The following is an 18,912-nucleotide window of genomic DNA, read 5'->3' as shown; positions in this document are numbered from 1 at the left end:
CAAGTCGGCCTGTGTATGATGCCCTTCAAATGGCCTACCTGACAGATCCCTAGCTGAAAATTGGGCAGATATCAATCGGGCAGTTTTTAAAATTACAGCTTCCTGTATCTCCACCATAGTAATCTGATTGTTTGGACCTCAAGGTGGGTATATCGGGAAAAGATCCACTGATTTGGCAACCTCACCAAACTAGCAGATCTTTCAACGTAATTCTACCCATACCATCTCTTTTCTTTTCATCATTTAGTGGTACAAAAATTCAGTTAGCTACACATTAGCAATGTTATGAATGAATCACTATGGCACCCATACGAACATGGCACACACGACAACAGCTGTCACACACACAAATCACAATTATCTTATTATAAAGCTTCTCACCATAAATAACATCCTGCCTCTTTATCACCTCTTTCTTCTGTTTTTTGAGATACTGTGGCTCAACAGCACAACTCCACGATTCAGCCTCAAACTCCAGCGCGTCAAGTTCTAACTCACTTTTCACATTTGTATACGAGTCTGTAGCATGAATGAAAACACAAATACATAATGTCCAAATTCATTTGGCCTATGCAGTGCTAAAATGCTCTCATCATGTACTAAATCTGTATCAAAACTGAATTTCAAAAACTTGGATTGCGCCAAGAAAAACAATAATAATCAATAATAAGTACATATTTGTTGTAGGTACCTCTGAGAATCAGAGTAACATAACAAGAGGTGCTAAATTGACTCCAGGTTCCAGGCTTTAAGGGTTTTTTTGAAACATAATTTAATTATGTTTCAATAAAAATAGATTTTTGATTGATAGGCTCCATTTTTGTAGGGTTTCCAAAATACCCCTACTTTAGATGCTTTTTTAAATGCACACATATTTTTTTCCTTATGAAAGCTCCCTCTGCCAGATAAAACTTCTGACCTATCTGGTTACATTTGTGCACTGACAAATCCGAACCTAATTTATTTTTAAACTTTACATTAAACATTAATAAAATAAGGAATAGAAGGCAAGTATAGACAGACAGTCTTTATTCCTGGTGCACTGAGGCCAATTGAACTGAAAAAAAAAAACTATAAACAGCCAAACATTTTTTGGTGGGTGATCCCACTCGTGGACATAGAAACTTGTGTATATAGTACAACTGAATAAGATATTCAAATTCCTACACCGTTTCACGGTCGTAGTTGCTTTAGGAGATGCTATGCCTATTAAGAAATGTACATTTCTGGTGTAAATTCCTGTATATCTTTAACATATTAAAATGATTCTGTCATGATTTTTTTGGTGTAGGTTTTATTTCTAAATTACACTGTTTACACTGCAAATAATTCACTATACAATATAAAATTGTATTCCTGAACCAGTAAATGTATTTTTTTTTTAGTTGTAATACTGGTGTGTAGGCAGCCATCTCAGGTCATTTTGCCTGGCCATGTGCTTTCAGAAAGAGCCAGCACTTTAGGATGGAACGGCTTTGGTTGTTTCCAGGACGGGAACTAGGGGTAGGCACCTGGTTTAAAATGTTATAAACTGCTTGTTTCAACCCCCTTTTGCCCCATGTTCACTCCTCAGCTTCCTCTTGGCAGCTGCTACACAGGTAAACAGATGATTAGGGGCAATATGATGGATTTTTGGCTGCTGCTGGCACAGGTACAAATGGGGCCAATATGATAGGTGCTGGGACAGGTGCAGAGGACAATATGAATTGTAAGGTGGGAAATGGTAATGCAGGACCGGGTGTGGGGGGGAACTGATTGAAGCTCTTGCCTAGGGTGCCAAAATACCTTGGCCCAGCCCTGCTAGTTTCTCCTACTGAATGTAACTGAATGTGTCGCAGTGGGACCTGGATTTCACTATTGAGTGCTGTTCTTAGATCTACCAGGCAGTTGTTATCTTGTATTAGGGAGCTGTTATCTGGTTACCTTCCCTGTGTTCTGTTAGGCTGCTGGGGGGGGGGGTGATATCACTACAACTTGCATTACGGCAGTAAAGAGTGACTGAAGTTTATCAGAGCACAAGTCACATGACTGGTGGCAGCTGGAAAACTGACAATATGTCTAGCCCAATGACAGATTTCAAAAAAGTGATTTCAGTACAGAATCCAGCTGGGGCACCACTATTAACTGATGCGTTTTCCCATGATAGTATCCCTTTAACTTTTATAAATAGCTTCAGCAGAAATGGTTATATGGAATTTATACCAAAAGGGAAACTAGGGATGCACTGAATCCTTCTGCCCGGCCAAACCGAATCCTAATTTGCATATGCAAATTAGGGGTGGGGAGGGAAATCTTTTTGTCACAAAACAAGGAAGTAAAAAATGTTTTCCCCTTCCCGATTTGTATATGCAAATTAGGTTATGGATTCGGTTCGGTATTCGGCCGAATCTTTTTCCAAAATAGAGGATTCGGTGCATCCCTAAGGGAAACTGTTATTTGACACACCACTTGTTTACAAATATGCCATTGCTTTTATGTCTTATTTTTGGCATATAATGCACATCTTTTTAAATATTACTTACCCTCCAAAAATACTGAATCAGAAGCAAGTGAAACATTTTCATCAGAAAAAATCTTCAGTCTTGACAAACCAGAATCTACTTCATCCATCTCTGCTGTGCTGGTACTAAGGGGTAAAAAACAACAACAAAAAAACACTTAGATTTCCTGACTATAACCTACAAACCCTAGTAGTTGATACAAAGCATACACGGGTAAACACCCCAAATTCAGATGCAAAATATACCAGTTTTGTCATTTCATAATTCAGAGATTAATCTCAGGATATGAAAAGTGAAAATATGCTCAAAGAAAAGTAATTCCAGCCTAGAAGGGATATGTGCACTGTTTCCCTGTTTGCCCTGTTTAACTTAAAATATATAATAAAAAAAGATGAGTTTTTATGGTTAAAACAATAGGGAAAAAGGACGGTGGCACAAGCCCTATTAATCAAATTCAAACTGAAAAAGGGGTTGGAGAGCCATAGCATAGAAGAGGAACTGGAAGTCATTGTAAACAATGTACAAAGTGGTAGCTATATAAAATGCATGTTCACATATGCATTGAGTTAATGGCACCTAGATACAAACACAATGTTAACAGCATTGCATAAATATGGTAAAATGAGTCACATGACTGGGCAACAAATATATGAGGCTATATAAGTATATGATCTCTTATCCAGAAACCTCTGAATTATGGCATTTCCCTCCATCTATAAGGAGAATATTTTCAGTTCAGCTGAAAGCTGAATTGAACATTTACTGTCTGTGTGGCAAACATTTTACCCTGGTCTATAAAATAGAAATAAGAATTCTGCAGCATTGTGTACTACAGGTAATTTTTTGTTAAAATAAACCCACTTACCTAATATACTGTTTGAATATAAAAAGGGGTACTAAATAATTCAGACTCCTCAATTATAGACTATTGTATAAAGCCATATAATAGATGTTTCAATAATAATTTCATTAATTCAATAATTATAATGACACTTCAAACAGTGAAATGTGCAAAAAGCAAAATATCGGACCACAATAGAATGACATTGTTAGAGGAAATGTTATTTTTTTATTTATAACTAGCAACATGACATTTTCTCTATGAAATTATAATTCCTTACACTGAATACAAATAATTCCACTTTCTTTAATAAAAGGAACCTTTCTTCATATTTTTATTATGATCCTTCTTAAAGTTAACAGTAGAAGAACCAATAGCCTGTCATAAAATGCCAGACCGATGAAATGAATTCACTTTTCTACTGTATCAAGCCACCTAATTAGCAGTACTATATTCCACCTACTAGAAGATTCCTTTCTTTTAAGTCAGCTAATAGATAACCCACATTTATTGTTTATCAAGTTATTGTTTAACAACATATTAAACAAGCTAATTATATTACTTACCTAGCTCTGCTTCCTGAATTGGATTGTATTTCTACTCGTGAACCTCCTCTGTTGGTGACAGTCATTCCGAGCCCCCGAGCCCGAGCATGAGTTCCATCCAGCCCCACTATGGCAATTTGAGGATTCTCTTTAAAAGAAGCTGCAACAGAGGCAAAGACCACATTGGAGTGCATAAAGCTGCCTTCACGCTGGAAACCATATTTGTGCTTATGGCGTAGAGCAGAGAAAATACGAAAGGTTAATAACTCTTTCTCTAATACAAAATTTCGACCACACTTTTTGGGGTAGGTCCTGTAAAGTGAGATCCGTGAAGGGGCTGTTTTAAAACCATCTTCCCTATCTCTTTTGAAGCTAATATTCCCCATACTAATAAGGCTCTGTCTCCCCTTAAACAAAATGATCTACTTTTCTCTAGATTTTATGCTATCTGGGTTGTTAGCGATGATTCCAGAAACCCCTCCTGCTGCTTAACGAACCATTATTGACATAGTCTGCAGGGCTGGCAAGCACAGAGACAAAACCACATTGTGCTTATTAGCACCCACCAGAAGCTATTGGATAAATTACCTTAGCTCTCATCTGCTCTCAAGTGTGATTTCAGTTCACTTTAGAAACCGCACACACTCATATAACAGATTGTCTCATGGCAACTGACAATTCCTAGCCTTTATACAAATTATGACTGGATTTCCTCACTGTATGCTGAGAAAATAGATTTAAAGATAGGGGAAGAAAATAAAAGCGTATAGGGGTCATTTATAAACACGTGGCTAACAAACTGACGAATCAATATCATTTTCCTTGTCCTAATTGTTTTCGGTGCTTTAAATAACAACTTGGTTGAGTCTCTAAAGATGCTTGAACCTAAGGTAGCAGAGATAAACAATTCAATATTGCAGCATATGAGTGCTAAACTTGTTTTTCTAAATGGGCACTACTTTGGCTCAGCATAAAAACCTGGGCAATTAATTACAACAGATAACAGGAAATATAATGGCAAACATGGAGATTTCCAGTGTCTTGTAGCTCAATGGGGGGGCAAAATCTTTGAAACTGCAATCTAAACTAGATGGAAATTTTAGCCAAAAGAAAGGTCCTGTCAGATGACAGGTGTCAACCTTCGATAATGCATGGTGCTGCAGTTTACAGTAGAATCCTCATTTAATGTTTTTCAGGGGACCAGAAAAAAATAGTATAAAATCTGAGAGAATTTAAACGGAAATGTCTTATGATGGAAAACTTAAGGGTATGTTAAATTGAGGTTTCACTATAGGTATGGTGAACCGTTATTCAGAAACCCATTATCCAGAAAGCTCCAAATTACAGAAAGATCGACTCCCACAGATTTTTTTTAAATGATTGCCTTTTTCTCTGTAATATTCAATCAGTAGCTTGTACTTTATCCAAACTAAGACATCATTAATCCTTATTGGAAGCAAAGCCAGCCTATTGGGTTTATTTAATGTCTACATGATTTTCTAGCAGACTTAGGGCATGAAGATTACAGAATGATCTTTGATCAGGAAAACCCCAGGTCCCAAGCATTCTGGATAACATGTCCCATACCTGTACTGTTAAAATAGATTAACGGTCTTCCTGATTCCCATCTCTCTCCCCTCCAATCAATCTTAAACTGCTCTCAGTATCCTTCTGCTCTCTCCTAAAAGCGAACCTGCTAAACCCCAACTAAAATCCTTAGCGTGGCTGCCTGTTAAGAAAAGGATAGCATATAAAACCCTTCTACTAACATTCAAAGCCCTTCACTCCTCTTTCTTCTATTGTCTCGCTGTGCGTTCCTGGTCGTCTTCTCCGCTATTCTCAGAGTCACCTTCTCTTGACAACATACACATCCAATGCCACCTCTCGTCTCAACCCCCTTCTATCTTGCTGCTCCTTACCTCTGGAATTCCATCCCTGAATTCCTCCTTTAAGAACCCTCTCTCAATCTCTTCAAGAAAAAAAGTCAACCTTTTGGAGCACTAGAACATTAGCCTAGTCCTGTGCCTACTGACTATGCCTTACCTTGTGCACTTTTTGATCTCCAATTTGTGTCTGTATGTTAGCCACCACTTAGACTGTAAGTTCTACTGGGCAGGGACCTCTTTCCCACTATGGAGGAAATTTACTAAGCTCTGAAAATTCGCCAGCGAAGGCTTCGCAGGCAGCGCAAAACTTCGCCAGGCAAAAATTTGCTCAGACAATGCTAATTCACTCACATGCAAAGTTGCGTCCAGGGCGCCGAACGCTGGCGAAGTTGCGCTAGCATTAATTCGGCAAACAGAGTGAAGTTGCGCTAGCGTTGGCTAATTTGCATATGGCTGACGTTAAAGTTAAATGGATGTATATATTGCAGCAAATACATTACACAAGCCCAGGGAACCTTAATAAAATAAAATAGAGTTGTTATATTGCCCTATACATGAGCCCATTGTATATAGTTTATGTGCCATATGGTAGGAAATGTATGGGGGAGCCTGGGTAACCAAAACAATTTTAGAGACTTTTGCAGCCTATCACCCTGAAAAAAAAAAAGAATACGCCAGCATTTTTTTGGGACTTTTCAACTAAAAATTTTCAACTAAATTTTGAGGAAGTCCTATCTACTCTTTTGTACTTCACCTGGTCTTAGGTGGCGAAGGCAAGTCTAGCGCAAGAGGTAACGTTCAGTAAAATGTGCATCTTAGTGAATTTGCGAAGTTACGTCCATTCGCCTGGCGTGTGAGTGCGAAGTTACGCCAGTGCCAAAATCGGTGAAGTCCCTAAATGACGTCACGCTGACAAATTTTCACCAGCGTTATTCACTTTGCCCGTCTGTCTCTTACCACATAGCACTTAAGCTCTTTGTCCTGATATGATTCTGTATATATTTATTATGTGATTTGTCTTCCCTGTATATTCGTTTAGATATATTGTACTTTTACGCACTGTACAGCGATGTGGCTCCTTAACAGCGCTTTACAAATTAAGTTATACATACAAGTTTTCTTTTGAATTTCAATGCTTTCTCAATAATACAATCACATCAACGTTTTTGTATCACTAGTTCCTCTTTAAAATTTCTTAATGAAGTATAAAGGTCCTACAGAAAGGTAAATTCTTATTTAAGAGTATGCTGGCCATATACACCATGACATGAAAAAGAAGGGAGTGCACAATGACCAAGTTAGCAACTTATTCCATCTCGTGGCAAAAGTTTCTTAAAGGGATTCCGGTCATCGGAAAACATGTTTTTTTCAAAACGCATCAGTTAATAGTGCTACTCCAGCAGAATCCTGCACTGAAATCCATTTCTCAAAAGATAGCTTGGCTCCAAAAAAAAGTCATTCAGCTATTAAAGGGATACTGTCATGGGAAAAAAAATTTTTTTTCAAAATGAATCAGTTAATAGTGCTGCTCCAGCAGAATTCTGCACTGAAATGCATTTCTCAAAAGAGCAAACAGATTTTTTTATATTAATTTTGAAATCTGACATGGGGCTAAACATTTTGTCAATTTCCCAGCTGCCCCTGGTCATGTGACTTGTGCCTGCACTTTAAAGTGATACTGACACTAAAAAATGAATTTTAACATATGAATGTACATTAAATGTTACCTATAGGTCATGTTGATCATTTTTTGCTGAGAGGTTTGTTTTTATATATAATTGTTAGTTGAAGTTCCTAAGCCTGACTCTCTGACTTTGCCAACCAGACTGTCCCATCTCAGTCTGTTAGTTACAGTTTCTAATGCTAACGGACTCCTGCTGCACAAATATGGCAGCCCCCTCATACAGGAACATGGGGGATCAGACAGGTAATGTAAAAGCATCATTCAAATACTTTATGGCAAAGTTAGAAGTAGCTTGCAAAGCCAATATTATAATAGATGTAAAAAAAAAGTTAAATTTCAGGTGTCAGTATCTCTTTAAGAGAGAAATGCTTTCTGGTAGGCTGCTGTTTTTCCTTCTCAATGTAACTGAAGGAGTCTCAGTGGGACATGGGTTTTTACTATTGAGTGTTGTTCTTAGATCTTCCAGGCAGCTGTTATCTTGTGTTAGGGAGCTGTTATCTGGTTACCTTTCCATTGTTCTGTTGTTAGGCTGCTGGGGGGGGGGAAAGGGCGGGGGGTGATATCACTCCAACTTGCAGTACAGCAGTAAAGAGTGATTGAAGTTTATCAGAGCACAAGTCACATGACTTGGGGCAACTGGGAAATTGACAATATGTCCAGCCCCATGTCAGATTTCAAAATTGAATATAAAAAAATCTGTTTGCTCTTTTGAGAAATGCATTTCAGTGCAGAATTCTGCTGGAGCAGCACTATTAACTGATTCATTTTGAAAAAATGTTTTTTTTTCCCATGACAGTATCCCTTTAATAGCTGAATGACTTTTTTTTGGAGCCAAGCTATTATTATTAATGACTAAGAAACCAATTCACATGAATAAATGATGACTTAGAGGTACAAGTCCAAGTGATTGGAAAGGCAGAATAAAGCAGGTGTTTAATACATGAAGTACATGCAGTTAATGTCATATAATGAATATCGTAGTCATACAAGTGTCATAGTAGTGATGTCGAGCATGGCAGCAGAATAAATTTCCAAAAGACTTCTACCCAATTTTTGAACAGATATTCAGGCGGCCAATCGGTGGGCCCCATACATACAGATAAGCTGCTGACCTGTCACCCATATATAAAAAGCTGTATAATAAATGTCGTTTTCATGAAAACATGAAATCAACATTCTTTTTTTTTTATTTATTAAAGCATTCATAGCTGTTTAAATTCATTTAAAAATCTAAGCTGTCAGTCAAATATTGCCTGCCTCTCCTTTATGCCTTAGGCATAGGGCAGGCATGCAATTACTTTCACTTAACATTAAGCACTTACTAAATGCCACTGCTCTCCCCACATGCCCCCTCTCTCTTTACCATTTAATTGTGTAACCAGTGCATGGGGGTGGATATCAGGTCCCCCATTCTGGTGCATAAACCAGATTTTGAGATGATTCAAGGCTTGTCTTAATAACAGTCCCCACAACAAGTCTCCTACTTGCTTGCTATAATTATGAATTCCCAGACAGGGGACAAGATTCAAATAATATAGTGTAATTCAAATTTATTTTGCTTGACAAATGTGAAAAAATAGGATTTAGAATATTTTTTTCGGATGACAGGTCCCCTTTGAAGAGCAGCATAAGTCTGCCTGTGTATGGCAATTGTTACAGAAAGAGAAATATCTAGCAGATATGTTGGCAGAAAGTAAAATATTGTTCAACCCAATTCAAAACTCACCTACCAATAGTGATGCTCCATTAAAACTGCCCAACCATTGTTTCTAAACCTGTCTGATCAACAAACTGACCAATATCTACAATACAAAGATAATTGCCGGGATCATCCTTCCACACATATATACAGAAAACAGTACGAAAACATGTTTTGTTTGATTTTATCAGTGCACCTTACAAAACGCCAGCACACAGTAACGTAAGTAAAGGGGGGCGGCCCTGGCGCGGTTTTCTGCGTGTGTGCAGTGGCGCGCGAGCTGCAAAGGGGCCCTGAGGGGGTGTGGGCCCTGGCCCAATCGCACCCCCTGCTCCCCCGGTAGTTACGCCACTGCCTGCACACAGATATAGAACAATTAGCCAATTATACGACTGTACCTTGCTGGCAACTCAGGGAAGCTGTTACATACTTTAGAGAGTTGTCTTTCTGCAGAAATAATAATAAAAAAAAGAGTGTGTTAAACATTGTTTACAAACGTGGGATTTATTTTCCTGTTATGGTTCTGTTATGCAGATATATTCACTAGCTAAGTGCCCACCCCAATTTAAATTAGCAAAACATCTCTGGTAGACCAAGGTGCAGGCTGAACACCATACCTGAGAGTATGGAAATATGTGAGCCTTTTGTGATAACCAATAAACTAGACGTTTAAATTAATATTCAGATGGGCAAGGGGGTCTAAAAATGTGCAAGTGAAAGAAATGGGGTGTGATATTAAATGCACAAGCAGAAATTATACATGAATCCTGTCTTGATATACATTTGAGCAATGTCTAGTGATAGTGAAAAAAAAAAAAAGACAAAACAGCCTAACTTGCTTTATGAAAAAAAACCTGATTTGATTATAAAGTATTGGTATGGGGTGATCGAATTTTCTTTTCATTCATCTGCTAATTATTTAGACCTGTATGTTATGATTAATAAAACAATACCTTCAGTTTGTTGCTGGTGCATTCAGGGAGCAAGGTCTTGCAGTTTTTATGAACATTTACAGCACAATCTAAAAGAGAATAAATACAATTGTTTTATTTATGAAACAATACACTATTCATAGCCTTCAGGGCAGGGCTCTCTTTTTTTATGGAGAAAATTCATAAGCAGCAGTGTATATGCCTGCCAGAGCTCTCATGCACTACAGAAACACAGTAAATGCCATGCCCAGCTACCTTATGCACCCCAGCCTGCTTTTATATAAGAGAACACAGTATACTACATTCTTTTATCTTGATATAATTTATGAATGTTTCCATAGCTGGATTGAAATACTGTATTTTCCAAGAAATCATCAGTTTAGTTAAAGAAGACTTTAAAAAAAAAAAATGGATCTTTTCAATCTTTTTCTCTAGACGTAAAATTTTGGCAGATATCTATAAGTAGGTTCCTAGCAGGAGAGGACCACATCTGTTCTTTGATGCGGCCCTTGTCTGATGGTCCACATAGACCTGCACTATGATCTGCACTAGAGCAATCATGACACGACACCTGCTGCAGTCCAAATTTAAATATTTCTCTGTTCCTAAAACAGAAGTGGAGGTGCTGAACTACCTCCGGTCCCTGCTGCTCCAGGCATTGATCACAACCCAACATGGACAGACAAATTGATTGCTGGAAGATTGAACTCTGCTGGATGAGCTGCTCCTCTCCCCAGCACTTGTGAAATAGATAATTATCTATACACAAAGTCCATTTCTCTCCGAAGCTTTTACAAAAACCATTCCTACAATCACCATTTTGTAATTTCCTTATACAACTAGAAAATTGCTCAGCCAGATATATTTTTCGATTACAGATATGGGACCTGTTGTCCAGAATGCTCTGGGACCTGGGGTTTTCTGGATAAGGGGTAATTCCATAAGTTGGATCTCTATACCTTAGCAATTCAAATTACAGAAAAAATAATTTAAACATGAATTGCTCAATAAGGAATGCTTATATCTTGGAATATAGTTGGAAGGTACAAGTTACTGTTTTATTATCACAGTAAAACATGAAATAATTGTAAAAAATTAAAAAAAAGGAGGGTATTCAAACCAGAAATTGTAGCTAAAGCTCAAGGTCACCAAACAAGAGTTATCTATACCAGAGATGGTCACACACATGCTAGGGCCAAATCAAGCTGATTTGATCCAGTTGTTTGGCCCTTTGACGTAGGTTTGGCATTCAGGTGCATCTGGCCCTGCCTATAATTTTCAAATATTGGATAAGCATGTCACGGTCATTAGTGTACTTTGGTATAAAAGAGAATGATCTGTTGCATGATCATTGTAATTTCAAGGTTGCCCAACTCACCAAAGAACCTCCAAAGAGATGCCAACATGGCTTGATCTAGTCAAAGGCACACAACCACTCAGCTACCATCCCCCACCTTCAATATTTTCTGCCAATATTAGAGTCAAAATCCACCCAAAAACTGGTTCTCAAAAATAAAAGCATCCAAAACAGTTTTCCAAGATATAATCAAAATATGCTGAATGGTATGAAATTGCAAGCAGTAAATATCTGGCTCTGTATATTCTGACTACTGAAACAATATAGCAAAAAACAGCTGATTAAAAATAACTTAAGGAGAACAGAGGTGCTAAATTGTCTCATGAGTCAAGACTCACAGAAATGAAATTCCTTTCAGAAATGAAAGGAACATTCAAAAACTAATTTTCACCAGTAACTACATTTAGAAACCTACTTAAAAGAAAACTCTACCCCCCAAACAATGTAGGTCTCTATAAAAAGATATTATATAAAACAGGTCATATGTAAAACCCTGCTTCATGTAAATAAACCATTTTCATAATAATGTACTTTTCTTGTAGTATGTGCCATTGGGTAATCATAAATAGAAAATTGGCATTATAAAAAAAATAAGGGCCGCCGCTTGTGATCGTACGATTCACTGTGCCAACAACATACCAAGCCATACTTGTTAGGTGACATGGGCCAATTAACAGACGGAGTTCTGTCTTTTGCTTCAACACTTCTTCCTGTTACCGTTAGCATTGTAGTATTTCTGGTCAGGTGATTTCTGAGGCAGCACACAAACCATTACGAAATGGTGGTTCAAGGCAAGAGATGTAAAAGGGCAACATTTACTTAAATATATAGACCAGTTTGGCAAGATTCTTTAATATGCCACTTAATACGATGTAAACTATCTTTTGCTTAATTGTTCATTTTGGGGGTATAGTTTTCCTTTAAATGGGATAGCGACATGTTCCAATTTTAAACCAACCAGTATACATACAAATATCAAAAGATGACGCCCTGATGACGGCCCAAGTTAGGGCTCTTACACATGAGCGTTCTGACCTGCGCTCCCCTGCGTTCCGTTTTTTGGCGTTCAGCCGCAGGGGAGCGCAGGAATAGACGCAAGTCATTATTTGAAATGGGGCTGTACTCACTCAGGCGCGTGTAGGCGCCGAACGCAGGTTCAGACGCAACATGCTGCATTTTTCCTGCGTTCGGCGCCTACACGCGCCTGAGTGAGTACAGCCCCATTTCAAATAATGACTTGCGTCTATTCCTGCGCTCCCCTGCGGCTGAACGCCAAAAAACGGAACGCAGGGGAGCGCAGGTCAGAACGCTCATGTGTAAGAGCCCTAAAGGAGCCGAAACGTTGCAATAAATCACTTTATTTTTTAATGAACAACGTCCCTGGAGTGCGGTCTTTTGATGTGTGTGTATGTGTGTGTGTGTGTGTATATATAAAATACACAAAAGGCATAAATATCTTGTAAATTATATCTTATAAACGGTGAGTTCTGATGTCATTTCTGTCACATGATTCACTGAAACTTGTGTATTATAATAAATAAAGTACCCCCAGTTGCAAAATATGAGGATATTAGAAGTTACCTTGGAGTTCCATGACCTGTATAAAAACACTCAGCCTTCGGCCTCGTGTTTTTATATGGTCATGAAACTCCTCGGTAACTTATAATGTCCTTATTTTTTACAAGAGGGGGTACTTTATTTACTATATATATATATATATATATATATATATATATATATATATATATATATATATATATATATATATATATATATAAACATCCACAAACCAGTGCACTCTTAACCCAATGGCCAACCGCCTGGGTGCAGGTCAAAAAGTGCGAACTTGTTGCCCCTTGTCAGCACTGTGCGCACCAGACACGGGCAGCTAATGTCTGGTGCTGACAAGGGGCAACAAGTGCGTTCGCATCTTCTTCTTTAGATCCTGCTGGGGTAAGTGCACTTTCCTGCATACTCGCTGGGATAATAGAGTAAACGTATCCTGAATGCTGTATGTTTTCCTTGCTTTTATTCACACCAGGGCACTGACATCGCTATTGATGTTCACTGTTGAGGGATTCACTAGACAAAATGTCTATTTTGTCACTATTTTCTTGGACACCTTGATGTATGACGCTATATTAACACTTTCGCTCCTATGTTAATAATGGAGCCTGATTGTATTAGTTTCTTACACTGATGGGATTTCTGACAGGTTTGACACCCAGTGATGGCGTCACCCATGGCAAATTGGCGCCATTTTAACCCCTTTATAAGCACGAGCACCATTTTGTATTGTTCACCTTCCTGAAGACGGCACACGTGTGGTTGCCGAAACGTTGAATCAATAAAAAAATTTTTCTTTTTTTATTTAAATAAGACCTAGGAGTGCGGCTTTCTTGTATTGATATATATATAGAGATATATAGAGATATATAGAGATATATATATATATATATAGAGATATATATATATATATATATATATATATAGAGATATATATATATATATATAGAGATATATATATATATATATAGAGATATATATATATATATATAGAGATATATATAGAGATATATATATATATATAGAGATATATATATATATATATATATATATAATATATATATATATATATATATATATATATATATATATATATATATATATATATATATAATATATATATATATATATATATATATATATATATATATATATATAGAGATATATAATATATATATATATATATATATATATATATATATATATATATAGAGATATATATATATATATATATATATATATATATATATATATATATAGAGATATATATATATATATATAGAGATATATATATATATATATATATAGAGATATATATATATATATAGAGATTATATATATATATATATATATATATAGATATATATATATATATATATATATATATATAGAGATATATAGAGATATATATATATATATATATAGAGATATATATAATCCAGCTGAAGTAGGAACGCACAACCAAAAGGGTAATCCAAATGCTGGGTGCCAGGCCGTAAAACTTTTACAAACATCTCCATTGTGGACAGCACTCCATAGTCAAATAAACTGAATAAAGCATTAGATCATTGAAAGGTTTATTGGTGGACCAACGTTTCAATTCCGCACAGGAATCTTCGTCAGGGTGAGAACAGTGCCATAAACACAGACAGCCAATTTAAACACAAAAGGGCGCCAAAAGCTTGTTGCTATGGTGCCTAGCAACCATGTGTGGAAACAAAAGGGGTGATAAGTGCTGGAGAGACAGAAAAACGCAAATACATAAAGTCCCCCTTACCTTCTGGTGTGTGCACATTGTGTCACCTGCGGTAATGTGGATCTGACCATATCAAAGGGTCAGCGCCGCCAAGATTGCTCGTATTGGGCCATAGCAGAGGTGAAACGGCAAACCGGAAGTTGCTGGCAGGTTCCGTGATCCAAGCGCTTCAACCGTTGCTAGGCAACCACAGCTGCTTACTGTCATATACGCTCTCCACAGCTGAACAGCCGGCAAGCGCGTCCCCGCGTCTAGCGTAGGCGCACAGACCGGCTGCTGTTGGCTGTGTTTAGTCAAGCGTGAAGGGGCATTAGAGGAGGCAAACGGACGCATAGCCAGTACACCAAAGGTGCGCTGGCGCGCATCAGAGAGCCACAATTTCAGACAGGTGCCAGACAGGGCTAACGGTACTGCGCGCTGATTCACGTAATCCTGCTTAGTTCACTTGTCATACCCAGAGCTTCATGTTGTATGTCCTGCCAGTTCTAATAAAGCCAAAAGGTAAATCAATTGCAGGGTTTGTAGGGTACTCCTGCTACCCACGGTTCAATGAGGCACATAAAGGGTACACCTGCTACCCAGTGTTAGGGGGGGGAACTTTGGTAACGTATTAAATGCGTGAGATGAAGAGAGAAAGGATAAAAGCACAGTCTGTGTGAGAAGCAGACATATAGACAGGGACGGTAGACAAAAAGTATCGATATCAAGAGAGAAGAGATAAGGCATAAATATGTAACAAGTACACTACAACGAGCCTACGTGTCATGCAGGAAATTATTCATTGGGGTCCCAGAAAACACGAGTAGAGGCCGAATAATTACAAACAGTATGCAGAAGGATGCATGGATTAGGGGAGCCAATAATCAGTTCATCATAGAAAACATCCCAAAGGCAAAGTCTCGTTTAGCCCACGGGGGGCCACAGTGTCAAGTTTGTAAATCCACCTGGATTCTAATCTCAGAAGTGACTGGTCACGGTTGCCCCCTCTGTCCAGGGGGGGTTGAAAATCAATAGCCATACATCTAAAGGATGGTAGCGAATGTCTCTTCAGCAGGAAGTGTTTTGCCACAGGTTGTACGGCTTTCCCTTCCTTTAAGGCTTTGCTAATAGCAGATCTATGATTCGCCATGCGTTCTTTCAAAGTGGTGCTTGTTTTCCCTACGTAGTATAAACCGCAGGGACAAGTAATGATGTATACCACGAATGTGGATGTGCAGCTAAGTCTGTGTGCAATTTTAAACCTTTTTCCCGTATGTGGATGGGGGAAATCAGGTCCCGTGAGCAGACTTCTACATGTGACGCAATCTGGACATTTGTAGCAGCCTGGTTTTTTCTGTGTATTCAGCCAGTTGGTGTCTGTATTGGTAGATTTCCCAAAATCTGTGCGAACCAGCAGATCTCTGAGGCTTCTGTCCCTTCTATATCCGATGATTGGTTTAGGTACTTGGTGGAGAGAAAGGGATTCATCCAGGCTGAGCATTGGCCAGTGCTTAGTCACACTTGTTGTAAGGGCTTGAGACGCTTTGGAGTATGTTGTACTAAAAATCAGTGGATCAGTCCGGTTATTGGACGTGTCTTTCTTTGTTAATAGATCCGCCTGTGTGTGTTGAAGGGCCCTTTCAAGTTGTTGATATAGTATGTTTGCTTGATAACCTCTCTCCAAGAATCTGTCGAACATCTCCTTCAGTTGGGTTGTAGCCATCTCGCGTGAGCTGTTATTTCTTATTACTCGAAGGAATTGTGAATATGGAATCCCCCTTATGGTGGCAGGGGGGTGGTTACTGGTGGCGTGCAGGATGGTGTTTCGATCAGTACTTTTCCTAAATAATCTTGTGCCTATCCTAGAGTTCTCCAGGAATATGTTTAAGTCGAGGAAATCAATACTAGATTTGTTGAAGTTCATAGTAAGTTTGATTGGAGTGTCCAGTCTGTTTAGACTCTGATGGAAAGCCAATAGGGACTCCTCTGATTCTGTCCATATAAGGAATAGGTCGTCGATGTACCGAAAGTACGTAAGTATGGAGTTTCCTAATAGCGGGGTGATGTGACTGGATTCAAATTGTAGCATGAAGAGGTTGGCATAAGAGGGTGCCAATGCACTTCCCATCGCGGTCCCTGACACCTGGAGATAAAAAGATTTTTCAAAACGAAAAAAATTCCTTGTCAATGTTAGTTCTAGTAGTTGTAGAAGGAGTTCGATGGGTGGTATAGGAGGAGGTGAAGTCAGCAGAGCTTGTCTACATGCCCATATGCCCTGTTCGTGCGGGATTACTGTATACAGACTACTGACATCCATCGTGACCAATAGGCTATTCAACGGGATGTCTGGTAGTTCCCCTAGTCTCCTGATCACGTGGCTAGAGTCCTGTGTATAGGAAGGCATGCACTGTACAAATGGCTGGAGAAAATGGTCAATATAGTTCGCAACTGGTTGGTATAAAGAGCCTATGGCAGAGATGATGGGTCTGCCCGGAGGAGCAGATAGGGATTTGTGTATCTTCGGTAAAGTGTAAATAATGGGTGTCCGTGGATATTCAGTTGTCAAGAACTTAATTGTATTTTGATCCAACCAACCAGCATTGTGTGCCAAACATAAAATCGAGTCTAGTTCTTTTTTGAATTTGGAGGTGGGGTCGTCCTGCAGAAGTTTGTAGGTTTTGGCATCGGCCAATTGTGCGAGGAGTTCTGTTCTGTAGAATGTGTAGTCTAATAGGACGATTGCCCCTCCCTTGTCTGCTGGGCGTATAACGAGGTCGTTGTCGCTTTTAAGTGACTTGATGGCCTCGCGTTCCAATGTGGTCAAGTTGTTGAAAGTATAGGAATTAGCCATCATGTTTCTGACGTCTCTGTTCAGTATGTTGCCAAAGGTTCTGATCGAGGCGGGCGTATTGGTGGGTTCAAATGTGCTTTTATTTTTAAAAACAGGTCTAGTATGTGGAGGCAAGTCTCTGAAATGTTCTTTAAGTTTTAATTTCCTTTGGAATTTGTGGACATCAATCAACATATCCAGGGTATTGGGTCTGTTACTAGGAACAAACGAAAGACCTTTGGCTAATAAAGAGGCTTCACCTGGTGTGAGTAGGTGTCTACTGAGATTGAATATCACATTCTCTTGTTCCTGGGGGGTTTTCCTCTTGGATTTGCGTCCACCGCGTCTGGTATGGCCCTGTCTCCTCCTTCTCCTTCTTTTGTTAACCTGGCCCTTGTCTTCACCCCTAAAAAAGGCTTTGCTGACTGTTTCTCTGCTCCTGTGTCAGAGTCGGTGGATTGGTCCGAGCTATCGATAGTATGGAGTGACCTGGGCAGACGTCTTCTCCTCAGGGGACCCCTATAGTTGTCTGATCTCAGTCCTAGTAGCCACCCGTACACCCTTTTGGCCTTATAGTCCTCCGACACCTTTTTCAGTTTGCTCTGTTTGAAGTTAGTAAGATCTTGTAGGTATTTGTCAGCTACTCCTTTTAGCTTGCCGAGCCAGTCCGTCACACTGTCTGTTTTTAAGGATTCCAGATGTTGTTCTTCAAGTCTTTCGATTTCTGTTCTGGTGGCTGCAAGTTCTTTGCCAACTTGGTCAACGACAAGCAAAATTAAGTCAAATGAACATCTATTAAGGATCCCACACCACTTGCCACAGAATTCTGGGTTGTTACGTCCAAGTGTAGGGATATTATTAATTCGGAATCCACGGGGTATTAGTCTCTGTCGATGGTAATTTGAAAGGTAGATGCCATGTAGTTTCAAGTCTATTTCCTTCTTTCTCAAATTCAGGATCTCGTGATATATATCGATACTGGATTTGTTTACTGTCAAGTCCAGGGGGGTTTCGGTGAACAATATCCTATCCGCGTCCCTTGTGGTGAAAGCGAAGTCCAAACTGGTGTCAATGTCGAATACAAATTGAGATGAATCTTCAGCCATCACTTCCGTCAACTAAGCCAATTAAATACACTAGGTAGATATGTCCAATAAATAAACCCCGTATCCTGGTAGATCTTATTAGAGTAGTCTGCTGGCTTCTCAGAAAATAAACCTTTGTGTTAATAGTCCATTAGGGTACAAACTATAGTCCGGAGGTGGCTAGAAATCCCACTTCCAATCGCAAGTAGTCTGGGTGCGAGCCAAGTAGAAAAAACCCAGAACTGGGTGAT

At 38.8% G+C, this 18,912-nt stretch overlaps 1 protein-coding gene across 2 annotated transcripts in view; it reads right to left on the bottom strand.

Annotated features, from left to right (window-relative positions):
* arhgef18.L (Rho/Rac guanine nucleotide exchange factor 18 L homeolog) overlaps positions 1–18,912 on the bottom strand; it is a 100,456-nt gene that overhangs the window by 28,370 nt on the left and 53,174 nt on the right. For both annotated transcript variants that reach the window (XM_041562105.1, XM_041562107.1), the window contains exons 10-14: positions 10,110–10,177; positions 9,555–9,603; positions 3,909–4,047; positions 2,523–2,626; positions 382–519 (exon numbers count right to left, since the gene is read on the bottom strand). In XM_041562105.1, coding sequence (XP_041418039.1) covers positions 382–519; positions 2,523–2,626; positions 3,909–4,047; positions 9,555–9,603; positions 10,110–10,177 — 498 coding nt within the window. The remainder of the gene's footprint in view (positions 1–381; positions 520–2,522; positions 2,627–3,908; positions 4,048–9,554; positions 9,604–10,109; positions 10,178–18,912) is intronic.

Source organism: Xenopus laevis, chromosome 1L, assembly GCF_017654675.1.
Source record: "Xenopus laevis strain J_2021 chromosome 1L, Xenopus_laevis_v10.1, whole genome shotgun sequence".
NCBI lineage: Eukaryota > Metazoa > Chordata > Amphibia > Anura > Pipidae > Xenopus > Xenopus laevis.
The sequence above is the reverse complement of the archived record's forward strand: the minus strand, read 5'-3'. Positions and strand labels throughout refer to the sequence as shown.